Below are 25,196 nucleotides of genomic sequence, written 5' to 3'. Positions count from 1 at the left end.
ATAAATTGGCTTTTCACATAAAACTTCTGCCTCAAACCTAATTAACTTTTATATTTTCTTAAACTTCTTTGACAGCCAAGGCAACATGCCTACTGCCTGTTCAGTTCTTTTATTGGGTTGAACTAGAACTAACATTTAGATAGAATACATTTTGACATTTGAATTTGACATAAATGTTTCAGGGAAAGTTTAGACATGCATCCTCCATGGGTGATTCTCTTGTCAGCATTATGATTTTGTACTATAAATATAGTTTGTAAGTGGGCTTTCAGTAAAATCAGTGATGCATTTATTGCTTGTTCCTGGTCTATTTTTCCTCATAGTGTAAAACCATAGCTCAAAGTTACTTTGTCTTTTTTTTTTTTTTTAATTGAAGTTATTTTCTAGAAGTTAGTTTGTCATTTTTAAGTAAATCAAACTGGATATTCCTGTGTTACTTCTCAGTGATTATCTCTGCTAAAGGAAATGTTAACTCTAATCTTCTGCTCTTAAGAGTAAATAGAAAGAGACACTGTCAATTTGAATGTCTTAAAATGAAATAATTTTGATATCATGATATAGTATCTTTTTAATATATCCTGTTTCTTTAGCTAACAAGAAGAATAAAAATACTTTTAAAAGAATGTTTAGTTCCTTTTAAAGGAATGCTTAAGGCTGTCCTCTTCATTATTCTTCTTGTTTAGCCCTGCTTCCGTAGGTCCTGGCTGGCTCTTATTCTTTTGGTAGAGGAGGAGCTTGTTACCCCTCCTCTGCAGTGGATATAAGAAATACTCTCAGGCTCATAACAAGCTGACCAGTAAAAGTCCTGGGGTGGTCCAGTGCAGATCTTGGTCGTGTTGTTGCATGTGATGAAGTTGGTGTGCAAATATGAGCTTCACGCTGCTCTAGCTCAGGGCCGTGGGGATGCTGGCAGCAGCAGCAGTGCTGGCCTGTCTACCAGGGGCAGGCTGAGGACGTAGGCTTGGCTCTGCTGCCTTCTGCACTAGCCAGCAGAGCTGAGCAGGCGCCTGAGGGCAAGAGATGCTCTGCTGTATTAAAGGGTGCTGCATATCCCACCCTGGCATATGTTTTCCATAACCCCCTGCAGGAGCTGTCTGCGTCAGGCAGAGCGCCTCCAGGCTTTGCGCTGCTGCGCTGCCATGGAGTCTATCAGATAACCTCTGGTTCTCATCTGGACAATTATTGTTTTAATATTGTGCTGTCTTTTCTTCTGTAGCCCTGATCTCCAAATTTTTGGGGTTGGTTATGTTGGGTTTGTGTGTTTGTTTGTTTTTAAAATCACAACTGTTATTTATCAACTGCAGGAATAGTCTTAACAGCTTAACATCAGACTTGAAATTAAGTGGGCCTGCTCTGTTACTGCAGGAATCAGCAGGGCACACACTTCCATTCGTTTAATTTTCAAGCAATTTCAGGTTTTCTTTTTGCTTGCAGCATTTGAGGAAGCTGGAATTGTTTAGTGAATTTTCAGTGCAGCATTGTTTTTGAAAGCAGAGTGTGTTGACTTTTAAAATCTCCGTTTGTTTCTCAGACACTGTTCTGGAGCAGATATGTGCTTTACTGAAACATATACGTTGTGCTAAATTTTTAAACTGCCATTAAAAAAACCTCTAAACCTCAGGTTAATAATACCAAAACCTCAGGTCTTGGGTACAGAGGATCCAAGTGTTCCTGTTAATATAGGTTTTAGAGTCTCTGTTCTAAGAAACATTTGAAACCTGACTGGACACACCCCTGAGCAACTTGCTTTGGTTCCCTCTGCTTTGAATGAGGGTGTTAGACCAGCCAATCTCCACACTTGCCTTTCAACCATTGTGGTTTCCAGGCATTCAACAGTTTCCAAAAGCTGAAAGAATCATTCCAAGACCCTGACTCTTCATTGGTGGCTTGTCTTGCAGGATCCAGATGTAAGAATAACGACCAATCCAGAGAAGTAGGTGCAGAATATTGCTCATTGCCCACATCACAGGGTAACTGTAAGACTCTACCAGCGTTCATAGGTGTAGGTTCTGCTTTCTGTGTAATGCTCTCCAGAAGACTTTTCAGTTGAGTGCCAGCATAACTTTCTTTCTTGCTGCCAAGATATGAAATGGCGGGAAAGCTTTGAAATAGTTTGCTTTGATTTTGAAGTAACATGTGCAATGTGGAGACAAAACAGAGCTTTGAATGGGGGAAGGAGGAAATCAGTAGTCCATTCTAAGGCTTCGGGTTTGGATGCAAGTTTGGCAATTGATGGATTTTTTTTTTTTAATTTATTTTATTTTTTGTTTTCTACTAAAAAAACCTGAATGTGAACTTCCTGGTGGAAAGTTTGGCATCTGTTAGAGAAAACGACATAGTTATACTTGAAAAGGATGAGCTGCCCATTTTACTTTTCTTAGTGCCTTTGTTTAAAGTCGTGTAACTGACCCACAGCTTTTCAAATGTTTCTAAGAGATTTTCCCATTATAAAATGGGAGGGCAGGTGTCAAAAATATGGCTAATGTGGTTAAAAAAATGCATATTCCAAGATGCTTTTATTCAAAATATATGTTGTTGGACTCTTGAGTAATTAGATCTAGAAATGTGTCAATGAACCTTCACACTATTGTGAGGTATTTTATTGCTAGAATTGCAGGTGATTGAGTATCTAAGTACTGTGTAATGTATCTGTGACTGGAGAATCAGTTTGAAAATTGTGGTGTAAAAGTAAGACATAAAATAAGCTGAGTTTTTATGATTTAATAGAAGTAAGGGTATCTCTTAAAAAACTAGGAAGTTGTATGCTTACATATTTGGATAACTAAAAAAAAGAAAAGACTATGGTTGGGGTTTTCTTTTCAAGTGTAGAAGTAATAGATTAGAAATGAAGCATGAGAAATTTCAGTCCAGAAGAAATTTTTGTTTAAGTCTTCTGAAACTGAATGAAAAATGTATTTTAAATGAAGTGGTCTTTCAGCATATGTTTATGCCAGTTCTAGTGATATTTCTCATGGAAAGTCTCCAGTGTGGATCTGTCACAACCTAAGGGAACAAAAATTCCCTTTTAAGAGAAGGGGGAAAATAAATATAGCACTACCTAACTGAACTTTTACTTCACTAATTCCAGATACTTCTTTTTGTCAGGCTCTTTTCCCCTTTTAGTTACAATCTCTCTAAAGGAGTTTGTTGTCAGTACAAACATGCAATTCATCAATCCATTGCAAGTTTGTGTGGATTTGATCATTATTTCTATTTATGGTTTGTTGGGGTTTTTTCACTGATGTTGATACATACTTCTGTTTGTAATATAAAATGAGAGAGTATCCACTGTTCTAAATGGTTAAAGGAAAAACAATACACCTAATTTTAGCTCACTTTCATTTGGAGATATTTTGTTCATATTAGCATCTATTACAGCAGTTGCATATAATATCAGTAAAATAATAATATTTAAAACTATGACAATGAGGAGAGCAGAAAAGACATGAAAGAACCCTAAAGGCTTAAAAAGAGAAAAATGTATAATTTAATAACAAGAAACTCAGTCTACTTATGTTGCTCTGCAGATGGTTGAGTACATCTTCCTACCTTTAAATCTGTGTAAGAAAAGTAACGGAGCTATTACCAGTGCTTGTTAAGGTTAAGCAAGCTTCAGTTGATTGCATGAAAAATGTTACATTTTTCTGAACAATAAGAATTTCTTAACTTTCTTGGGGTTTTTTCCCTGTCTGTTGCTATAATCCTATTTATATTGTAATGCTACAGTACCTTCATAGGGGATTAATAGATTTTGCTGGAAACACTGGACTCCTAGCTCTGTTTACAAGCTTTTTTCCGATAAAGAAAAACATTTTCCTTTGTGAGCAGAAAGGAGCACTTCTTGATAACTGTCAGTTTTGAATAGTTATAAACTAGATCATCAGAAAATATCAAAGCAAACCACTTCTCCTATATTAACAACAAAAAAAGAAACAAACAAAGAACCCACAAATGAGGTCTTTAAAAATTATAATAGCACTGTCATCATTAAATTTGCATAAGTTATTTTTGAAAGGTAGCGACATATCATTTTGATCAGGTCTGCACGAAGCACTTTTTATTTTATGTAACATTTGTCCTGAGTATGTTGAGCTGGAGAATAAACCTCAGGAGTTGAATGTATCTTTTGTAAACTAAAACAGACAGCTTGTTTTTTTTAGGTGAATTCCGAATCAAAGTAAACTAAGAAGAAACGACATTGCTAGAAAGATGTGGTCACACTTTTTCTTAGGATTTGATACCTCAAAGAAGTTTTCCTGCCAGCATTTATTCTGATTCCAGAATTCTTAATTTATTTTGAGTTTCTCTGTGTGGAAAACCTGGGTACTTCAGAGTTCAGTAAACTGTGCCAAGAAGTGTCTCTAGGTTAAAAAGATTTAATATGATGTCTTCAGATACAGCCTAGCTGTTAAGAGGGATGAGGAGGGACCAGAGAGGAGCAGCAGCAGCAGAGGATCTGCGATTCTCTTGCTGTGTGCAGTGTCTTCCTACGTTGCATTGCATTGTCCAACCCTAATAGAAGGGGTATAGTTGATTCCAGCCTTCCCTCATGGATCTGTGCTGAGGAGAGGGTTTGGCTACTAAGGAGAGATTGAGTACTAAGATCCAACGGTATTGTAGGAAAGGGTGAGGGGGAAACAGAATAAAGCCTGGCTCTGACCAAAGCTACAGGTCAGAATTTCACACGAATCAGGGCTGTGGAGGCTACACAACAGCACTGGCCGAGCTGCCTCCCAATTGCCTGGAGTGAGCATTAAAGAAAATGACAGTTGCTGGAGGTGCCATTCTCCAAGAAGCATTTTGCTCCATATGCTGTGGTCTTGTCCAGTTATGCTCCACTCTGGGGTTGAAGTCTCCATGAGAGTTAATGTGACTCTAAGCTCCAGCCTTTGGTCTGGTTTAACCAACTGCATTTTAGCTACAGCAGTTGCTGTGTCTGTGTTGCCCTTTCTAACAGATAAAAAGAGCAATTATAGCAACTCCATGTTCATATAGTATGTTCTTGTAGCCTTTCTAGGTAATTTCAAACTGACTGTTTGCATGTGATGTCTCTTAATAAAATTTGTATTTGACTAAATATGAATACTCTCTGACAAAAAAATTGGTTGAGAGATCTGTATTTACTGAAGAACCTGATGGACTTTCCCTAATGGATTATTTGTTCTTTTCGGTGTCCTGTGTCCCACAGAAGGGTGGTGTGGGTATGACAGTGCATGCAATAGAGAAAGGTTTTGGTTTGAAAATTGAACAGGCTTGAGTCAGACATCAATTTTTCCCCAGTTCTATAACTTGTCAGTGACAATGCCAAATAGAGATGATACTAGCAAAGTCTAGGTATTTTTTATAGGCATTTTTAAAAATGTCTTATTTGTTCCCAAAACCTTGGTACTTGATAATGCTCCAACCTGAGTTACTATGCATGAACTACTGAGTTTCCAGGGTTTTACCCTTTGTCTCTGCTGTTTGTAAAAAGATGGATCTTGTCTCTTGCAAGATCCTGTGTACCTGGAAATGACCTGGGTGCAACACCAATTTGGCCATTGCAGGGGTTTCTTCTTGACTGAGCTGAGAAGAAGCTGCTGGCAGGACAGTGTTAGTGACAGCCTTCTGCTCTGGAACTTGCAGCTTCCTTTGGTCTGCTGTGTTCTGCGGTGTTGGGTCAAGTTTTTGGCTTCACCAAGTGCTTGAGAACTGCTCATTGAGCTCCATCCTCAGTGTGCAACAGTTTTGCTAGGCTTTTTGGGGAGAAACATCATCTTTTTGGACTGTGCTATGTTTTTAATGTATGCATCTGTGCAATTTAATGTCAAGATTTTCTATAAATATATGAAATATGAGTGTTTAACATCACCTAATGTTTTTCTTTTTGAAGCCTGACTGCCAAAACTGTTATGTTTCATTGTCTCCCTGTGCCTCTGCTTGGGTAAAAAGAGTTTAGGTAAACTCTCATCAGTGTTTGGGTATACTTTTTTAATTTTGCATATATAGTTTGTTCCCCTGAGTTCACTGGGATAATTTAGTTGTGTAAAACTGAGTGAGTGCTGGCACAATTGGTCTGGAAATTATCAAGTGTATTCATAAGGAGCATGCCCACTGTCATGCCTATTATATTTTTAGAAGTGGACTGTAGGGCTTTCATTTCCTGTGTCAAACCTGAGGACTTTTTTACTGTCTTTTCTTTCTTCTAATGTCAATTGGTTGTAGATGGGTAACTTTTTGAACATATTTGAATACAACTAATTTTCATTTATTCTGCTTAGATTTACTTTAATGTTGTTGTATGGTAATCACATAAAATGTACTTCTTTCTTTTTAAACCTTTCCTCTTACACTAAGGTAATGTTGATTCTACAGCATTATCTATATTATTGCAGTTTCTCTCCTTGGCATTGCTGCAACAAGGAGAAGACCAGTAGTTAAATTTTCTCAGAAGTTCCTACTATACTACAGTGTTTAAAGTAAAAATAAATTACTTGACTGCTTTTTAGTTGGATGACTAACTTGGAAGTAGATTTAGACCTGAAGCTCAGATTTTAAAGCTCTTTACAAGAGCAGAAAGGAGCTTCAACTCCAGCTGCTTTATGAGCAGTGACAGGACTTGTTTCCTGAAACTGTCAATGAAAGCAATGGGGGCAGTCACAGGTGACTGTCACCTTCAGTCTTGAGACATGCCACCCTAGGTCTTTCATTTTTCACTGCAAACATGGGACATGTATTTCTTCTGGGGATGAATCTACAGCACCAGTTTTGTTCTGATAACAGCATCTGGCACTAGATTGATTTAACAGGCTCTGAGGTTTGCTCTTTTCAGATATGCGTTTGTACGGCAGCTTCTGTGCAGCTCTGACATGGCCACACGCTACTGTTGTTTTTTCTGCCTCCTAGCACCACGTGTGAAGCTAAAGCTCTTTGACACCTGCCATTTGGACCCTTTTCTTACTGAAAAATGTCATCGTTTTCAGACAAGATGAAGACAGATATCTGATCATTCTTCCCTTTGCAGGGATGTGCTGAGGGCATGGTTCATACACTGATGAATAAAGGATTCCAGACTGCAGTTATACAGTTAGTTTTATTTGTTTAGTATGGTAACTAGTTCTTGATTTGGGGTTTTGTAGAGTTTTATCTAATACAAAAGAAATTAAAGCATGGTAACTCATGTTTGCAATAATTTTCAAACCTGTTTCATTCTGCTGCGAGTATAAATTGTCTCACTGGTTTAATGGCAGGAAACATCATATCATTTTTTCTTTGGGAAATGGAATGGTGGTAATTGAAATCAGAAAATTTTGGATTCTTCTAATTCTGTAATCAGTGAAATTTTTTGAGGAATATGTTTTCTGCATTTGTTCAAATCTAGAAGTTAGTAGAACTGGGCTGCATTTTCCAAAGTAGTAACATTTTTAAAAGGAGCTTTTAAATTCTATGCCCCGAGTGCTTTCCCTGTGTTTTTGAAACCTGTTTTGTTCTAACAAAGAGGCAATCAGGTTGCCTGGCTCAGAACATAATTGTCCTTACGTTTGAAATATCTTTTATTAGGTTTGATGACAGGAAAAGTGCTCTTAGAATGTAAAATCAATACACAGCCTTCCTATAGACTCCAAAGCAGTGAAAGTCAAAAACTCTGGGCTTTTTAACCCTCTTATTTCCCAGCTTGCAGAGGAGTGGGTAATACTTCAACACAACTATTTGAATAATTACAATTTTTAGTGTACTTACTAATTTTTCAGTCTTCGTCATATATTTCTTCTGACATTTGAATGCTGATCTTTTCAATTAAACTGGCTTTCATTTCTTATATTCCTTTAAATTTCTTATAAACAGACATTGAGGAATTCTTGCATTCAACATCTGATGTTGAAAGACTATAAATTGGTATCAAACCATTAAATTTTGCATGTTGTTCTTCATCTGAAAGTGTGTACTTCAATTCTGTAGCGAAGTTTAGTTCTGCATAAGCATACTGGAAAAATGGAAAATGAAGTATCATTCTAAGACTAAGTGCTATTTCAATATAAGTAATTTTTAATTATCTGAAGCAACAGTAGGAACTGTGATTAGAGTATCTTGCTAAATATGGATTGAAACAGGTCTAATTCTTTTCTCTTGAGCAGGTTCTAAAGATCTATACTGTCTACCAGGAAAGCCATCAGCTTAACTGGTGCTAAATACCATTTATGGCTGACCAGGAGACAAATAATCCCTAGTGCAAGGATGATTGCCTTGAACTTTTGTTATTTCAGAAGCCGCTTTACAAGATGCTTATTTATTGTTCCTGCTGTAGGGTCAGCAAGCTGTTTCAAAAGTAGGGTTTGTAACTGAAAGAAGAGGTAGTGTTAATCTGTGTCGAAAATTGCTGCAGAACAGAGTCCCTGATTTGAAATAATGTACTAATTTTTGCTTTAAAAGGTAGATTGAATTGGTCAAGATCAAATTCCTTTTTTCTTTGCATGGTGTGAATTCTAGTAAACTTTGTGGAATATAGAGCAAACTTATTCATACGTGGGTAGAAACATTGACTTTTTTGTTGTGAATTCAAAATACTAGTTGTAAACAGAAACTTAAGAATGCAGCTGAGCAACAATGTGGGGTCTGTATCACTGCTTATCATTTGATGTGCTCTCTGAACACTCTTTGTGCAGTTAACTTCTTGTGTGCTTGGGACCTCTTAAGCAGGAACTGTGCTTTAAGACTTGTGGTGTCCCACCTGCATCTAGTTGAATAGCTTCACTGTGAGTCACTATGAGTTTTTTTGTAATATTTTTACTAAAGACGACTATAACAGCTTTTGTCTAGTGTGACTGATTTTGAAAGGTGGACTTTCATATAAGCGAAACTTTTATGGTATGTAGTGACTTTAAGCTTTGACTGAAGCAATGAAAACTTGATGAAAATTCCTTTCCTACCTAACAGTACATTTCAGTATTAAATATATTTTACAATAACAATATTTCCCAGGTTCTAGATATTGTTAAAATTTAAAGCTATTTCTTTAGATTATTTAAAAACACAGATGAATTGTATCTTTTTTGTCTTGATTCTATTGAACAATACTGGCTTTCTAGTATGATCCTTTTTCGTCATCCTAACATCTTCCTTTGCCATACCACTAGCTTAGGGTGGGGGGGAAAGACCAGCTTTTGAGTTTCATCTCATCTATCAGAATGAACAGGCTTTTAAAAATGCATTATTCAGTATATACCGGAACCTTTTAATCTTCCATGACATATGTTCCTCATGTGAAAAAAAAAAATAAATTGTGGCATAGCTGTGTCAGAGCCAGGGTCTGTCAAGCCTGGTGTCCTATTGTTCCTGTGGCAGGGGGCATGTGGCTGCATAAATCACAGCGTCCCACTCAACCTTTGCTGGACTGCAGTCTCCCATGGGCCGTAGTCATCACCTCCGTGGCAGAAGGAACTGTGTTGTGCACAGCACATGGGTGCTGGGCTGCTCACAGGCCCAAATGTGCATTGCTAGGAGCAGCAGGTAACTGCCCAAAACCCCAAGAAACCTACAGCTTACCATGGGTAATGAGGAGTTGGGAGGGGCTGTCCAAGTTGCTCCTCCCAAGTTGACAGGAGAAGAAAGAGCAAGATAAGTCAAAATGCAAATGAACAGATTATTGCTGTTTCCTCTTGAGAGCTTCTTTGACCTCCCTTATGTGGCCTTCCTTAGTCATCAAAAATGGGTACGTAGGGAGACATATAAGAACAGATGCAGGCATCTTATTCTCTAGTGTAGTTCTCAACCCTTTTAGATTTTATGCTCTTCTGGAACTAGTTGTGACTTCTGTGTTTTCAGTAAGGCCCAATCGATTTCTCATTCATGAAATAGCCCAATCTTCTTTTGAGCATATGCTTAAATAAGTCTTCCCTGCCCCTTCTTACTTTGTTTTTAATCACTACATCTGTCAACATAATTAAAGATTGGTACATTCCAACTGAACTTCTAAATGTAACATTCTTTTCTAGCAAATATTTTGTCATTTTATTTCATTTTATTTTTCTGTCCTGGATGATTCATAAGCCAATTATTTTAGTAAGTAGCACTAAGTAAACCTTTGACCCTTTTGTACTGCTGTACTTTGGGGGAGCCTCTGGCTTTCATTGCCGCAAGTTTATGAAGAATATATTTATTGATTAACATGTAAAAGGTTGGGTTAGAGGAATTAAGCACAATTACTAAGTTTGGATTGCGAAGGGAGTTATTTTGGCAGATCATCATTTTATTACCAAATATTAAAATCTTGCCCATTTTGAGATTGACATGCCCTTTGCTTTTAGAATGACCATAGTTTTCTTCCAAGTAATAAACACCAGACGACTCTTTGTGCTAGTATTGTTTCTTAAAATGCTATTTTAAAGGATTTAAGTTGTAAATCCAGGATTTGGAGGTTGTAGAAACAGTAAGTTATATAAAGTTGGATAAAGTTGCTTTTTCTTTCTTTATAGATCATTAATCCTGTGTTGAAATTGATTGTGGGGAAATTACCTCAATGCAATGTAAGAGTCTGAAATGTTGATAAGATTCATGAAAATGTCAGGAAGGTGCATTCGTCTTTAAACCCACAAATGTAGAGCTCGATATCTTTTTTTGGTTTACATACATTAGATTTTTTCACATAGTTTTGAAAGAGTTTACAGTGAAAATTTACTACCGAAGAAACTTGCAAGTTTTAAAAATTGTAATTTAGTTAAACAACTGTTGGTAACTAGTTTGTTACATGTAATCTTTAAGGTTATGCATTTTTTGTAGGTATGTAATAGCTTTGAATTAAAAAAAATTCTGAGTATTCTCAGTCATTTTTTTTTTTTTTACCTTTTACAAGAAAGGCTTTTTTTCCTGTAGACATTAAAAAATTGAAAATATGAATGTTTTCAAATCAAATAGTCTTTTCAGACCAAATATATAATACTTATTTAAGCTGAGTAAGAAAATTACTTGCTTTAGTAAGTCTTAAAAGGCTCCTTAAAGTATTTAGAATACAGCTGGCATGGTGTGCAGCATAAAGCTGAGGGCCCACCAGGTGGTGCTGGTGGAATATATTTAATGTTGGTTTAGCTACTTAAAATGTGTCTTAACAAATGAGAACGAGATGGGTGCAGTATAGGAAAACTTAGTTTCTGTGCAATAAGCTTACCTGTACAATTAAAAAGAGTACGTTGTAATATCGTGTAGTAACTTTGTGATTTGGGCACTTTTAATTTTTAAAAGTTGGATATAGATGCTGAGGAAAAAACCTTATCTGTAGGTTGTCTGGTGTGGGAAGCAGACAGTATGGAGGCATAGTCCCAGGCTCTTTACCTGCTTTTTTGTTCAAAACTTGTCCATTCATGGAGTAGAAGCATATTGTATCATAACCATGTGCTTATTTACCTACTACATATTGACTTTAAAAATAGCTGTTTAATAACGCTGTTTTAACTGTCTACATTTTAGTCAGTGCAAGGATCTTTCCTCTTACGCAATGCACAGAAAGGGTCTCGTGAGGGGTGGGGGAGTCAAGTTTTTCAGGTTTCCTGTGTTGTGTGAAATTTCACAAAGTTGAAATAGAAACAAATTCTGAAGATAGACAGGATTTGAGATATAATTTCACCAACTCTTATGAAACTTTTCATTTGACTGTCTTGAAAATTGTATCCTTTATTAAAAGGGGAAGGGGAGATTGAAGAACAGTGTGGACTGTGCAGTAGTTTGGAATAAATTTCTGTTGCCTACTCCTTTGAACAGATTTGGTTTTGTCTTGATATAGCTGACATATGTGTAGTATTTGACAGGCATGATGCAGAGCATTTTGCAACATTGAATTAGCTTAAATTGTCCTATAAATCATCTCCCTTTTCAAAAGAGTTATTAGAATTTGGAAATAAACCAAAATATCAGTGAACCAAAGTAACCGTCTCCTTTCTAGTCAAAAAATAAAATCCAGAACAACTGCAGACAATCCCCAAACCTGTTTTGCTTGTAATCTTAGTATTTTGACCAAGCTAAATGTTTTAGCATTGTGTGTGCCAGTGTCACATTAGTAACCACCTCACTGTAGGTAAAAACAAGCTAAATCAAACCATATGACAGCCAGTAATAGTTCTGTAAAAGTTTGCATTTGACTATGGTTGAATGACTCAGAGGATGGTTTCTTTGGAGTTTGTGGCCTTATGCATTTAATCTGGGTAACAAATTTATTTAATATCTGGGTTTTACTGTCTTGGGTGCAGCAGTTATAGGGTTCTGCCTGAGTGAAAATTCTTCATCCCCTTTTCCATGTCTGCCACACCAAATACTTCATAGAATAACTGCATGCATCTACAAAACCATCTCAGTCAGAGTGGTTGTCAGGTATCCAGTGTATGCTGCTTCTGAAAGTGCTACTTCGATCTTATTCTCTTGCTTGAAATAATTCTTTTACTTGGCTTCCCTCCTTCTCCTTGCTCCAGTGTGTAAATGCTTTTGCTCTTGAGGAAAGGAAATGTGCTTTTTTCTGTCTCCCATCCTGAGTTTTAATTGCATTTATTCATTTTAGCAAGTTTGTGTGCTACCTACCTTAAAATTTGGCACCACTCACATATTACCATAGAATGACAGTATTATTGTAATCCTTCTGCTTCTAAAAATTGGCAGTGTAGCATTAATGAGAATCAATAAAATGTCAAATGTGTTAAAATTCCCGTGTAGGTCACATTGCTTCTTTCACTGCACAAAATACTGGGAAGGGATCAAGAAATAAGCTGTATGCAGTAGCACAGTTTATAGCACAGCACTGTAAAAATGTGTGTGAAATGCTGTTGTGTTGTGGGGTTTTTTTTTTAATCTAAGTGTATTATCAATGTATTAAATCTAGAAATTGTGTGAGAGGTAACTTTTGTGATCTGGTTGAATACAAAAATTGAGGAGCGATTAGCGAAAAGCTGTTAGAAGTGTGTGCTAACATGTGTGGTTTTTTGGAAGCAATATCCAAAAAGAAAGAGCTTGCCAGATGCTGCATTTATAAGGTGCGAACAGGTTAAGAAATATGTTCTGCTGCATTGTTCTTTAAACTACCTGTTCATCAGAAAAATCAGTTTTATTAGATTTCTGTCAACATCTTTGTTAGGTTTTTGTGATATGATCTTATTTCTGAACTCTGTAATGGGAATGTTTTATGAATGTCATTTATAGTGAAGGAATGCTCATAAGACTGAATCATTTTAGAAGATCGTGTAAATAGTTTCATTTTCACTTGCCCTGTTCAGCTGGTCTGAGGATTTTTTTACTCTGTTAAACTAGTTGTTTGAATGGGTCTGGAGTTACACTAATACTACAGAGAGCAGGATTTTATGCTCTGTATTTACTGAGAGATCCAGTCTGTCTGTAATATTGAAATGCTCTTTTGAGTTACTTTAAAATCTGTCTTGTGTGCACAGCACTCCACCGAATTCCAGTTTTGATTAGGGAAGGGGGAAATCTGCGCAAACAACAGTAAGAAAGTCTTACCTTTTGTATCTGCATTTTACACTGTTTACTGTTACCGTGCTCAAAACATTGCATGGGAATATATTTTACCTGAGTTGTTCTCCAGCTTTTTCTAAAGGGAGTGACTTCTGAGTATCAATTTCTTTATTTAAAAATTCAACCTACTAAATGTTCTTAAAAGGAAAATTTATAGTCCAATTTTAAAACAATATAAAGCACAGTTAGGGTTTTTACTGAAAGGTCTGTTTCTTAAGCATGATGGTTTCTCTCCTTATGGCAAAGATTAGGTTATTCTAAAAGGGGAATAGTAAAAGTAAAAATAGTTCTGACGCTGACAGTATTGACTTCCAGTGCATTAGCTGTATGATGCTGTAATTATCAACCTGAAATTCAAGTTCTACTGAAGTTATTCGAAGAAATATACTGTTGATTCAGTGGTGTCAGAATTTCACAGCTGAAAATAACTTACCCTGTGAATACTGGATTGCTGTTTTCTCTTGAGTGGAATTAGAGCACTTGAGGGTTTTTTAATTATGTACTGTGATTTGAATTGGTGAGTTTATCATCGTTACTGAGTTTGAGGTGTGCTGTAGATACATGAACTGTAGCTTAAGTTACTGAAGACATGCAGTCTGTGTTTTTCTTTGGGGATGTCAGTGAGAGCGGGGAGAAGACGGTACGAAATGCCGCTGAGAAGTGAGCTGCAGCTCTGTGGCTCAGTCTGCATCAAGTTGGGGTTTTTTGAGTGTTTTAGGCAGCTGGCTTGAGACAATGTATGTGCAGGCTTGTGACTTGGATTCATGTCATTGTTTTAATGTTAGACTTTAGAATGTAGTTGTTTTTAATGGAATTATCAGGTAGACTTGTTTTTGTTTATGAAAGCTGATTTGCCTGTTTACTTCTGGTAACCCTTGTTTCTTGTGTTCGTTTTCTCTTCTGTAAAGATTGATACAGGGGCTGATATTATGCACAATGTGTATTTATAATAAGGCCAGAATTGAAAAAGGAATAAATGTTGCAGGTCAGGGAGGGGTATTTTGGCTTAAATGGAGATCTTTTCCTTTGTACTGCCTTACTTTTGTAAGTATTCAGTTGATTCAAGATATTTTTGAAACATAAGGTGAGGCTTTAAAAAAAACCCCAACAAATATTCACTTAAGTCATTTAAAAAGTCTTTCAGTTGCATTATTCAGTTGTGTCGTGTATTGATTATTTGCCACTTTATTTTTCAGCATTGTCAGTGAAGCGGGAGCATCTATCTACAGCGTCAGTGCGGAAGCATCCAAGGAAATGCCAGACCTAGACCCTAACCTAAGAAGTGCAGGTATGAAGAGTATTTCATTTTATCACCTTTCAACATGGAGCTCAAGTCTCAGTTATCAGACTGTATTGTTTATAATATTAAGTATAATAATAGTCAAAAGTAGAAAAGGTTTTGGTTGTTTTGTTTCTAAACTTTAATTCTTCTGTATTTCACATTTGAAGTCCTAGGTGTGCAAATTAATGGCATCATCTTCTTCTAATGCCTGTAATGTAAAGAACCTTGTGGATGTATTACTTCAATAGCCTGGCACAGGAGAATTTATAACAATTAATATAAATGATGAATTGCATAAACTTTCATAGCTGCACATGTCCATGCCCACAAGAACTAGACCTTTCCTCTCTTTTCTTGTCCCCTGTGTGCACACAAATGTCTCTAGAAATAATGAAACCATTCAAGGGCTAGGAAAAAATGTAGGAACAGAACAGATAATTTAAAGGTGTACATCCATTGTGATCACTGAAGTCTTCATGTAACTGAATATAGTCCTCAAGAAATACTGTTTAGTTTTTAAAGAATTATTTACTTCAACATAAATGTCACTGAGGTATAATACAGCTCAAGTTCTTAGAAATGTGCAAGTGTAGCCACTATTATAATTTTCAGTGTTTGGTTAAACAGTAGTCTTTAATGATCAAATTCCTGGCAGCTTTGTCAGTGTCCAAATTCTACTCATAGATTTGGTTTATTAGGAGACAGCTGTAAGGATATGTGTGAGGTTACTTTTGGATTACTTCATTTATGTATTTTTGTGTGTCTTTTTGTATTTGTTTTTACCTACCTTGGGTTTTTTTATTCTTGGTTTTTCTGCAATTTGTTGTCATTCTCAATCAAATATAGCATATTGGAAAACACAGCAACACTCGTATAAGTCTTCTCCAGTAAAAATTATAATGTTCTTAATTTTAATGTTATTCTGACAGGTTACTGGCCTGGAAATCCTTTGGAGGGTGTAGAAGTAGATTAGCAGAAAACAATTCTGTAGTTATGTGGTATTCAGAGGTAAAACTTTCTAGAATTCCCCATGTTCCCTTTTCCTTTTATTTCCACAAAGGGGAAAAAGTGTTAACTCAATGTTTCAAGTGAATGTTTTTACAGGAGTATTCTTGAAATGTTTATATCATTTCCAAGACAGGCCTCTAGCTTCTTTTTACTTGACTCTTTTTCCTGACTGCAAACAGGCTCCATTGTGATTCTTTCTTCCCTGGGCCACAGAGGTTTTGAATGTGTCATGGTATGGCCAGAGCAAATATTAGGCATTTGACGTTTCTGTGTGTTTGTGACAGATGGCACTAGCTTTCCCTTGGGCCAAAGTTTTTTATGTTGCTGATTTATTAAATGTGGGTTTAGAGTTGATGGAAATGAACAAAATACCACTGAAAAGAAAGGAATCTAATTATTAACATTATGCTTTTCCACATGTACGTGATTTTTTCTGAAGTTTTTTTTCACTATTTCAGACACTTATTTTGTGTTGTGCATCAAGTACAGTAAATGAAACTAAAATTTTTAATACATGACCAGTTTCAGTGTTAATTACCTAGAGTTCATAATTTCTCTACTATTACTAGGATTTGCTTCAGGCATAACCTAAGTGCTATTGCATCTGGTTTGAAAAGCATCAGCAATTTTAACATGCCGTAGTGGTCCCACAGAATGGATATAAACTGAAAAAGAGTAGGGTAGAAAGTGAAAAATAATTGCTTAGTTCCATGGATGTTGGCTGGTATGGAACTGACAGCTAGAACTATGTTTATTACATTTGAATCTTTTTAGAAGTTATAGATTTTCTTCCCGATGTCTTCTGGTGTCAAATTATAATTAGTTGTGCTAAAGCTGTGGATATTTTCTTAACGTTCAATGTGAAAATGTGACATAAAATTCAAGGAAAGCATTAACTGATGTTTGAGGGGTTTTTGTAAACTTTTTCTTGACTAGCTTTTACTTTTCAAGTTTTGATTTTCCTTTAATTTGCAGCAAACAGAAAAGTGACATTGTGTCAAAGCTGACTTGCTTTTTATTTTAATTGTTGTGTTACATCATGTCAGATTCTGTGCTTACATGATAGCATTTAGTACATTAAGGGAAGCTGACAGCTGCATGATGAAGTGTGACATTTATAGTTAAAATAAAAGGTACAGCTGACGTGAGATGTCTGTGATCTTAACACTGTTTGCCACTTTAACATTTTACTCAACACAAACTTTATAGAAGGGTTTGGGTTTGTTTTGATTTACACAGGTAGGCCTATGATTGTTCGTTGGGTACATAAACGTGAAGTATTAAATAATGCACATTATGTGTCATATTTGCAGTGGTGCTTAGTAACTATTTGTAGTACGTTTTCACTGCATACAGAGAAATAGAAGACATCAATCATGATAAAAAATTAGCTTATTAATTTCTCCTTGGCTGAATGTTCTGTATAGGGAAAAACCAACAACCTTTAGCATTTCTTGGGGGTGCTAATTGAAGGTATTAGTTAATCCAGGAACTCAACTGGTTATTATTTTTTTTCCCTTTGAACCATCTTGGAAGGTCATGGATGATGTGAGTTAGTAATAAATTGAGAAAAATCTCATTTTAAACTAATGATGTATATATAAACTGTAGTGGAAAGTCTTTATAGTCATCCATACAACGCTTTTAGCCAAAATTGCACTTGCTTGAAAAAAAAAAAAAGAAAAAAAATTGCTCTTTTCTTAAACAACTTGCTGTTATCTACAGTGCAGTGAATGAAATACGGTCTTTCCAACTTTAGAATTATCCTGAATATTTCATGAAAGTGCAGAAGCTTCTGTTCTGCTACTCCAATTCCTATGAAATGTCATGGAGTGGGACTCAGCTAAGTAGATAGTAAAGAACTTGATGAAACCTAGTTACTTGTGTTTGAGTAGAGTGAGAAGGTATATATCCGCTTCTGACAGTCATTGGAGGATTAATGAGCAGAACAGCTATTTCTCAGCCTCACAGAATTAGGAGATAAGAGGCTTATAGGCCAGAGCAATAAAAGGATTTCCTCCTTGATAGGCTGAGGAAGTTCAGCTGCAGCAGATTAGGAGGGTTCTGCCTAGAGAGCAAGCCATTGGAGAGTTCAGTAATGGGGGTTTGGATGAACCTGTGATAGGGTTGCAGTCTGACAGAGAAGGGAATGCAAGGTTTCCATGAATTCTCCTTCCCAAAAACTGTGCCTATAGACTTAAGATTTGGGGTGGAAGTTTTTAGGGTAGAGTGGACACCATAAATAGAGTACTTTGCAAGCTGGAAATGTTGCTCGCCTTTATGAAACTTATTAATATATGTGCCCTGTGAAGGCTTTGTGAGTGCCTGCTCTGAGGTTGTAATGAGGTAATAGTAATGAGGGAGCTGCAAGGCTGGCTGGCTGACTGCAGTTCTGTTTCTGCCCTGGCATGTGTGCTCTGGCCACCTTCTTGAAGAAATAGTTTAATGTTTAATTTGGTGGAGTTTTTATAAAGCTGTCAAATTCCTATTTATTTGGCAGTCCTGTTCATTCATTGGGGCCCTTTTTTTTTTTTTCTTAATTTGTTTTCTTAGCTACCATCAGTACAACACTTCATGTTTAACCTTTGGTTAGTTTTTATTCATGGCAGCTTCAAGTAAGAGTTATGGACTTTAACTTGTCTGTAAGATCTTCTGGGTTACTTTAGGTCTCTCTGACTGAGACTTGCTTGTGCCTTTTTTCAGTGCAAGGCCTGAATGCAAGTTTCCATTTGAAACAGTTGTAACAGTTCACTGGGTATGGTACTTTACCTTGCAAATTTACCAGTAATTTGCTTGCCATTAATTATCTTTCCTTATCAGAGCACATGAGATGACTGTCTTGATGTGGTATTCTTTGTATAAGAAAAAAAGCTAAACTCAGTGATGACAAGCATTCCTCCCTCAAATAAATGGACTCCATGACAATCAGAGCTGACCTTTTCTGGTTGCTGTCACTGGGCCTGTGAACTCTGGAATGAAATGATTTTACAAAGGTTGATATCTTCTTTGCTTTACCTCCATCCTATCCTATGCAGTTTTGCCTTAGGGTTTATTTTGTTGCGCAGAGCCTGTATTCCTCACAAAAATAAGGTTTATGAGATGAGAAATAAAGGAAGTGAGTGCAGGTGTCAACACACAGACACTGCCAGGTGTCTTTCTGGTTTTTTTCTCTCAGTGCTTCTCCACTTCTGCACTTCCTGGTTGCAAATGCTTGTTGTCTTGAGCAAGTTCAAATAGACAAAATGGAAAGACCGTGGAGGGACAGATGAATTATATAGACAGTGTAAGGATCTATGAGTAGTGTTGAAGGAGTTGCACGCAGAAATATGGAATTTATGTACTTTCTGGATGCCTGGAAACTTGACGAGGTATGATCAGCCAGTGAAGGTTTTGTTGTCCTTAGTATGAGGAAGATGCACCAGTTGTTTGGCTTGTGCTCACAACAGATTTTTTCCTTCTGCCTCCTCTCCACCTCTTGAAGTGGATAGCCTAATGAAATGAATCTTGCTTAATGATTAAGAATCAGAGGAAACTGATGAATTCTGGTGAAACAGTGACCTGATGGTAGAGAATTGCTATAAGGCAGTAGTCATGCTAGGATTTTACTCTGGTTTTGATATGCACTCAGTTATATTAAATGGGAAATGTCTTAATTTAATTAAATTAATGAATTATCTTTCCTTTTGAGGTGAATGCTCTAACAAATTAGCAATCTTTTCTGTCTTTCACTATTTAAAAAGCAAAATAGAAGCTGGAACAAGAACAACGTACTTGGGCTTGTCTAATGCAACGTCTCCAAAAAATGCTCATTTTCCTCTTGACCATGAAGGACTAGGGTCTTCTGTCAAGACCACATAGCTGTGTCACCCAGTTAGGAAAGCAACAAATGTAGATAAAATATTCCCTAAAGCTTTTTTGTAAAAATTTGAAAAACTAACAGGGCAAGCATGTGTCTTGTGCTGCATGCAGAGGTATAATCCGGTATGGAAACTGTGTTTCTTCTAAGGGATGTTTTTTGAGGATAAAGAAGAATCTGAGAGAACCAAAGGTCACGCAGCACATCTTGCCTTAGCATTGTCAAATCCCATCTGCTTGTCTCCTCTCCACAGGGCAGAACACATTGCATTATTGTACACTCAAAGTTCAGCACACCACTTGCACTTTTCCTTGCAAAAGAAAGCCTTGTAGGCTTTGAGGGCTTGTTAGAACTTTGAGACTGTTATGCTACGGGGTTTTATTCCCTGGGGTCCTGTTAGAGACATAGAGTTCAGAGCTGTCATACTGGCCAGCAAGTAGAAGGTAGAGATTGGAAAAAATGTAATTTCTTTTGACTTTATCTTAAGGAAAGTAAAACAATTTGATGATTAGATGTGTGGGACATAGTGCCTGGATGTCTACTTGAGCTAATTTCTTCATCTTCTTAAAAGAGCACTGCTCCCCCTTGGCTACTCAGGAGAGAAGGTCATTTTTCAAAAACTTTATTGGTTTATTTAGTCTTCTGGTTAAACCATTTGCGCTGCTGTCTAAGTGGAAGCTTTCTTCTGCAGCTAGTTGTAGAGGATTGGTGAAAAGTCCCACGAGCTTTCAGAAAGGAAAGTAAGCGCTGACTTCTTATGCATTAAAAGACTTTGTCAGCCCAATGTTTAGATGAGTTGTGTGCAATTACAGCAGTACAAAATGAAATCTTGTATCATCTTGCATCTGTTTTATTCTGTAGCATTTAAAAACAATTTAAATTATACTGTTGGAAGTAGAACAGAGAGAGTCACACTGAGATAATGAACATGCAGTGGTTAGAAGCAAAAGGGATGGTGAACAATAGTGATATGTTAAAGATGAAGCCTATTAATGATAGTACTATTAAGAAAGTAAAATAATAGTAATGGCAATAATTCTTAATTAATAATAGTAATATAAATAATTAGTAATAGAAACAAGAGGGTCTTGTTACTTCTCTCCCCGTGAGACCCAGTTCCTGCTGAAGAGAAGAAGCTTATTTCAAGGTGTGGACTAGCCTCTGCAATTTAAACAGAAGTTATAGGAACTCTGTGGGTAATTTCAAAAACCAGTCCCTAACTGCAAATAGTCTGGAAATGACTGAGCCTCCTGCAGTTGTACATGGGCATGTGTACCTGCTTCAGGACATTGAGAAAGAGAAAAATGGACTCGAATTGCCCCAAACCAGTGGCATAATGCTGAATGGGTTGTTAGACGGATGTTAGAGATGTTTGTAGTCTGTATTTTCTTGTTCTAGACGAGAATCTAATGTCTTCTAATCTGTGGAAACTTCAGGGTATGTGGGAGAGGTGGTATATAATCCTTAACATACTGCTTATCAGCACTGTATTTCCTCTGAAGCTGTACAGCACGGTAGTGGCCTGGAGTTGTTTGATCTGTAGTCTGATCTATAATTTGATCTGTAATCTGCAAGCAGTTTCCTTTAGCATAAAAGAGCTATGAAAACCCTCTGGATGTAACTGTGCATGTGTTGTGTCTGTGTATTTTCCTTTGAAGACTTTGTTACTTTTTTGAAGTATGGAGCTAGAGGAGCAACGGGTACTAGAATGCTTTTCAAGGAGTTTTGGTCTCCTTTTAATATTGTGGTATGATGTGTTACTCGCCAAAGCTGCTTTTCTTACTGTAGGCATAGGGAAGGATATTCTGGTCAGTTATAAAAGGTTAATAATTGTGGTTGGTACAGATGATTAGCTCTTGTAAGATTAGAACTTCAAGTAATTTTTTACTTTTGGTAGTAACAATAATCAATGGCATGGTGATGCAGTTAGTACGAGCAGTGTAAGTGTGAAAAGGATATTGATGGTATCTACCTTTTGAGGTGAGCAGGTGGAAAATACTTTTTTTGAGTTTATACCATCTTGTAAGTCTAACTCATTTCTGTGACAGAAAAATCACATCAGGCTTCAATTAAATGATTATGTGTCTCCCATCTCATATTGGATAAAAATTGATACTATTCTGTGATACAGAAATTACTAATACTTGAAAAAAGTGATTTTGAAAGTGTTTCTAAGAAAAAATACTGACTTTAAAAAGCTACATTGTAATATTCACTTGTCAAGTTTTTCTCTTTAAATGTATTTCTAACTTTCTGTGTTGTATTCAACCCATCTCTTTTAAAGATTTTTGTAGTAAATAAGTAAAATGTTGTCATTCATTATTTCATTAATCTTAGGCAAGTAACAGATTATCAGTTTTATGGAGTTAAAAGTAAACTAAAATGTAACCTTTTTAAAACAAAAACCTGCTCACTTGCCAAAGAAGAACTTTGGATGAAATGCAGCTGTTGAGCAGTTGCTTAAAATAAATTGCATACTTTAAACCCACCAAGAAGATATATGAGGATTCAAAACTGTGTCACAAATCCTGACCTACTGAGAAAGAATGCTTAATGAAAAGACTACTGTACGTTTCACTGTATCCTTTGCAAGGAGGGTGAAACTCAGGTCAACAGGATAGAAAGCTTCCAGGACTCAGGAAACCTGAACAATCGATCACTGAGTAAACATTATTGCAGATACTTATGGAGAGTAATTGATCTTGAACACAATAATAGGCTTTATAAAGGGATTTGAATAAGTTGTAATGTTTCCATATCTACTCTGGTATGATATATTGACAGTAATTACATATGCATTTGTGAGTTAGTCTCTGATTACCTTAATAGATTGTTTTTTAATTTCATTGACAGTGAAGTTTCAACCCAGACTTTTAAGGTGTAAAAGTTAATTTAAAATAGGAGGAGAGTGAGTTACTTGAATGTTATAATAGCATGTCTCAGCAAGAATGAAATACTGAGGTTTTATAATAAAAATACAGACTTATATCATTTATGACAAAATTGAAGCTGAACTAATCATAGCTTAATGGCTTGTGATTGCCACGTATTTATTTGTAAAACTATCTACTGCCTTCACATCTGGAAGCTTCATATTGTTTCAAAGCACAAAACAAATGCTCCCACTCATGAGGTAGCTAAGCTGTCACAGTTATTGACTGGGACGCATTTTTATCCTTGTGTGAAGACGTGTTTAAAAGAAGGAATGCCATCATCTTGGACTTTTGGCCAGAAATGTTTTTCTGCCTACGCTGGCATGCAATATTTTAATGCCACTGTAACGGAAAGAAATTGCATTTTTTCATTCTACCCATAAGCATTCCTCATTTTCAGTCCTTCCTTATCTAAACCGTTGAGTTCTTACATAGAGCAATGCAAAAAGAGAACGTTTCAATATGCAATTTTCTGAACAGAGGAGTTGGCAGCCTGCCCCCAAATTGGGGATAATACTTGAAACCATAATAAATTTTATACAGTTGACAAGATTTCCAGCTGCCTTTGCACCCTAAATAGTGTGCATGTCTGATTTGGGTCTTAGTGATTGCTTTAGACCTGTTCCATTACTGAAGCGAGGCAGATAGCCTAAGAAGTTAGCACTAATTCTGGATTTTTTTAGGACTGGCAGCTGATGTGGCCCTTATATAGATATCATCTAGAGAAATAGTTGGAAGGCTGCTGTATTGTTTTTTCCCATCACTGTTGAGAGTGGACAGTTTTTATCATCTTTAGTCTAAAAAGATTTAACCTGAAAACTATTATCAGTATTCCTGAGTGAAAACTCTCCTTTTTAATCCCTGTGAAAAATGATATCACTTGCTGTAGAAAGTACTAGAGGAACAAAGTTATGTGACATGTATGTGTAAGGAAAATAGTCTTAATTTTACATTTGTCAATTTGAAATTGAGAGATTTGATAATTTTAAGACAGGAGTAGCCAGATCATTAGGTGTGTTTGCAAGCTCGTGAGGGCATATCTGCTCATTAGGCATTAGGAAACAAAACATTTTAATGTAATTCCTTACTTTCTGTGAAGATCAGACACTGAGATAGACATGAATTGTACAAGCAACTTTTATGGATGCTTTTTGCTCACCACACTGGCATCTTCACTGGAGACATGCAAGCATCCTTTACTGTCTGGTGGGTTTGTCTTGTCAAATAACTGAAGTGTGGAGTGAATCAAGGCTTCCAAGCAGTTAAATTGCTTTTCTTACAAAATGCCAGAAGATGCCCTAATGACAAGACAGGATTACAGTAAATATGCTTTTTGTAACCTTCTTTATTTCTCATTGCATATGGATGCAAAGTTCTTCTACACTGAAGTTGGAGGATGAGGTAGACCATCCTGTCCCCCCCAACTGTTAAAATTTTACATTAATTAACTGTAGGGAATCACAGTATGTTATAATGATTCCAAGTATTGCAGTAATATTTTCTTCTTAATTCACAACTCAAAGCTTTAAGTTTCTCAAGTGTGCAATTATTTCTAATAGTGGGTCATGTCATCCTGATCTTAATACCCTGTTTAATATTGAACAGGATTTTTTTCACGTTTTACTTAGATTAGCGTATTTTTAAGAGTGGCATCTCATGTTTGGCCATGTGGATAACTTTTGAGAAATCTGATTTTCTAGTTTTGCCCTACATGCCATCATATCATTTATTTTGTATTTGCTTCAGCAAAAGTAAAGAATACCTTAATATCTGCAGAAGTGAGAATGCATTACCTGTTTCATTGTTAGTCTTTTGAAAATGCATGGTTTCTAATAATTTCTAAAATTTACTTTAAGGATAAAAACAAGTAGTTTTAGGCAATACCCATATTAGTGTAAAATAGTTCAGTATGAAAATCAGATTTGATAGTCTTGATTTAGTTTTTAAGGGGAAAATGTCAGACCATCAGGTTTTACTGTCTCTGTTCCATAGGAATAGACCTTGCACTCCTGCAGAGCCCTTGTGATTTCAGTGATACTCTGCTTGTATTTTAGAAGTCCAGGCACATGGATCAAATGGCCAGAGTGGAGCCTCATTCCCCCTAAACAGACCCAGGTATTGCAGTGTGCAGCTACTCTAGCAAAGAATGAGAGGATTTGCCTGTACAAGAGGCAGTAGATGCTAATCTTGACTGAGTTTCAGCTTAGAGAGAATGTGGACAATTCTTGCCTTTCTCCTACTGTGAACTCTTTGATTTATTAATTTGAAAAGTTCTGGAGTAAGTTGCGGCTTTAGTGGGAATTACGCAGGTCAGCTATCCTGCTGGTATTGGCCATAGGAGCTGCATCCCTTAAATAGTATAACTGACTGTTAGCTGATATTGCTTAGATATTGTAACTATTAGGCCTGATCCAGGAAACCACTTAAATGTCTGTGTAACTTTATGCGTGTGAATAGTTTTGCTAGTTCCGGTGGGAATACCGACATGCATCTGTGCTGAAGTGCTTTGCTGGATCAGGTCCTACGCCTCCACTGGAAGCCTCTTTGGGATATGACAGCATTGTCAACCAAGCTATTATGACAAAAAGAGTCTAAATTTTATTTTTTAATTGAACGTTCCCAAGAGAAGTTT

At 36.5% G+C, this 25,196-nt stretch overlaps 1 protein-coding gene across 4 annotated transcripts in view; it reads left to right on the top strand.

Annotated features, from left to right (window-relative positions):
• The window catches only part of SRBD1 (S1 RNA binding domain 1), a 123,941-nt gene that overhangs the window by 45,331 nt on the left and 53,414 nt on the right, over positions 1-25,196 (top strand). For all 4 annotated transcript variants that reach the window (XM_027641638.1, XM_027641639.1, XM_027641637.1 and 1 more), the window contains one exon: positions 14,682-14,773. In XM_027641638.1, the coding sequence (XP_027497439.1) occupies positions 14,682-14,773 (92 nt within the window). The remainder of the gene's footprint in view (positions 1-14,681; positions 14,774-25,196) is intronic.

This window comes from Corapipo altera, unplaced genomic scaffold (genome assembly GCF_003945725.1).
Source record: "Corapipo altera isolate COAL_440 unplaced genomic scaffold, ASM394572v1 48b, whole genome shotgun sequence".
Classification (NCBI taxonomy): Eukaryota; Metazoa; Chordata; class Aves; order Passeriformes; family Pipridae; genus Corapipo; species Corapipo altera.
The sequence above is the reverse complement of the archived record's forward strand: the minus strand, read 5'-3'. Positions and strand labels throughout refer to the sequence as shown.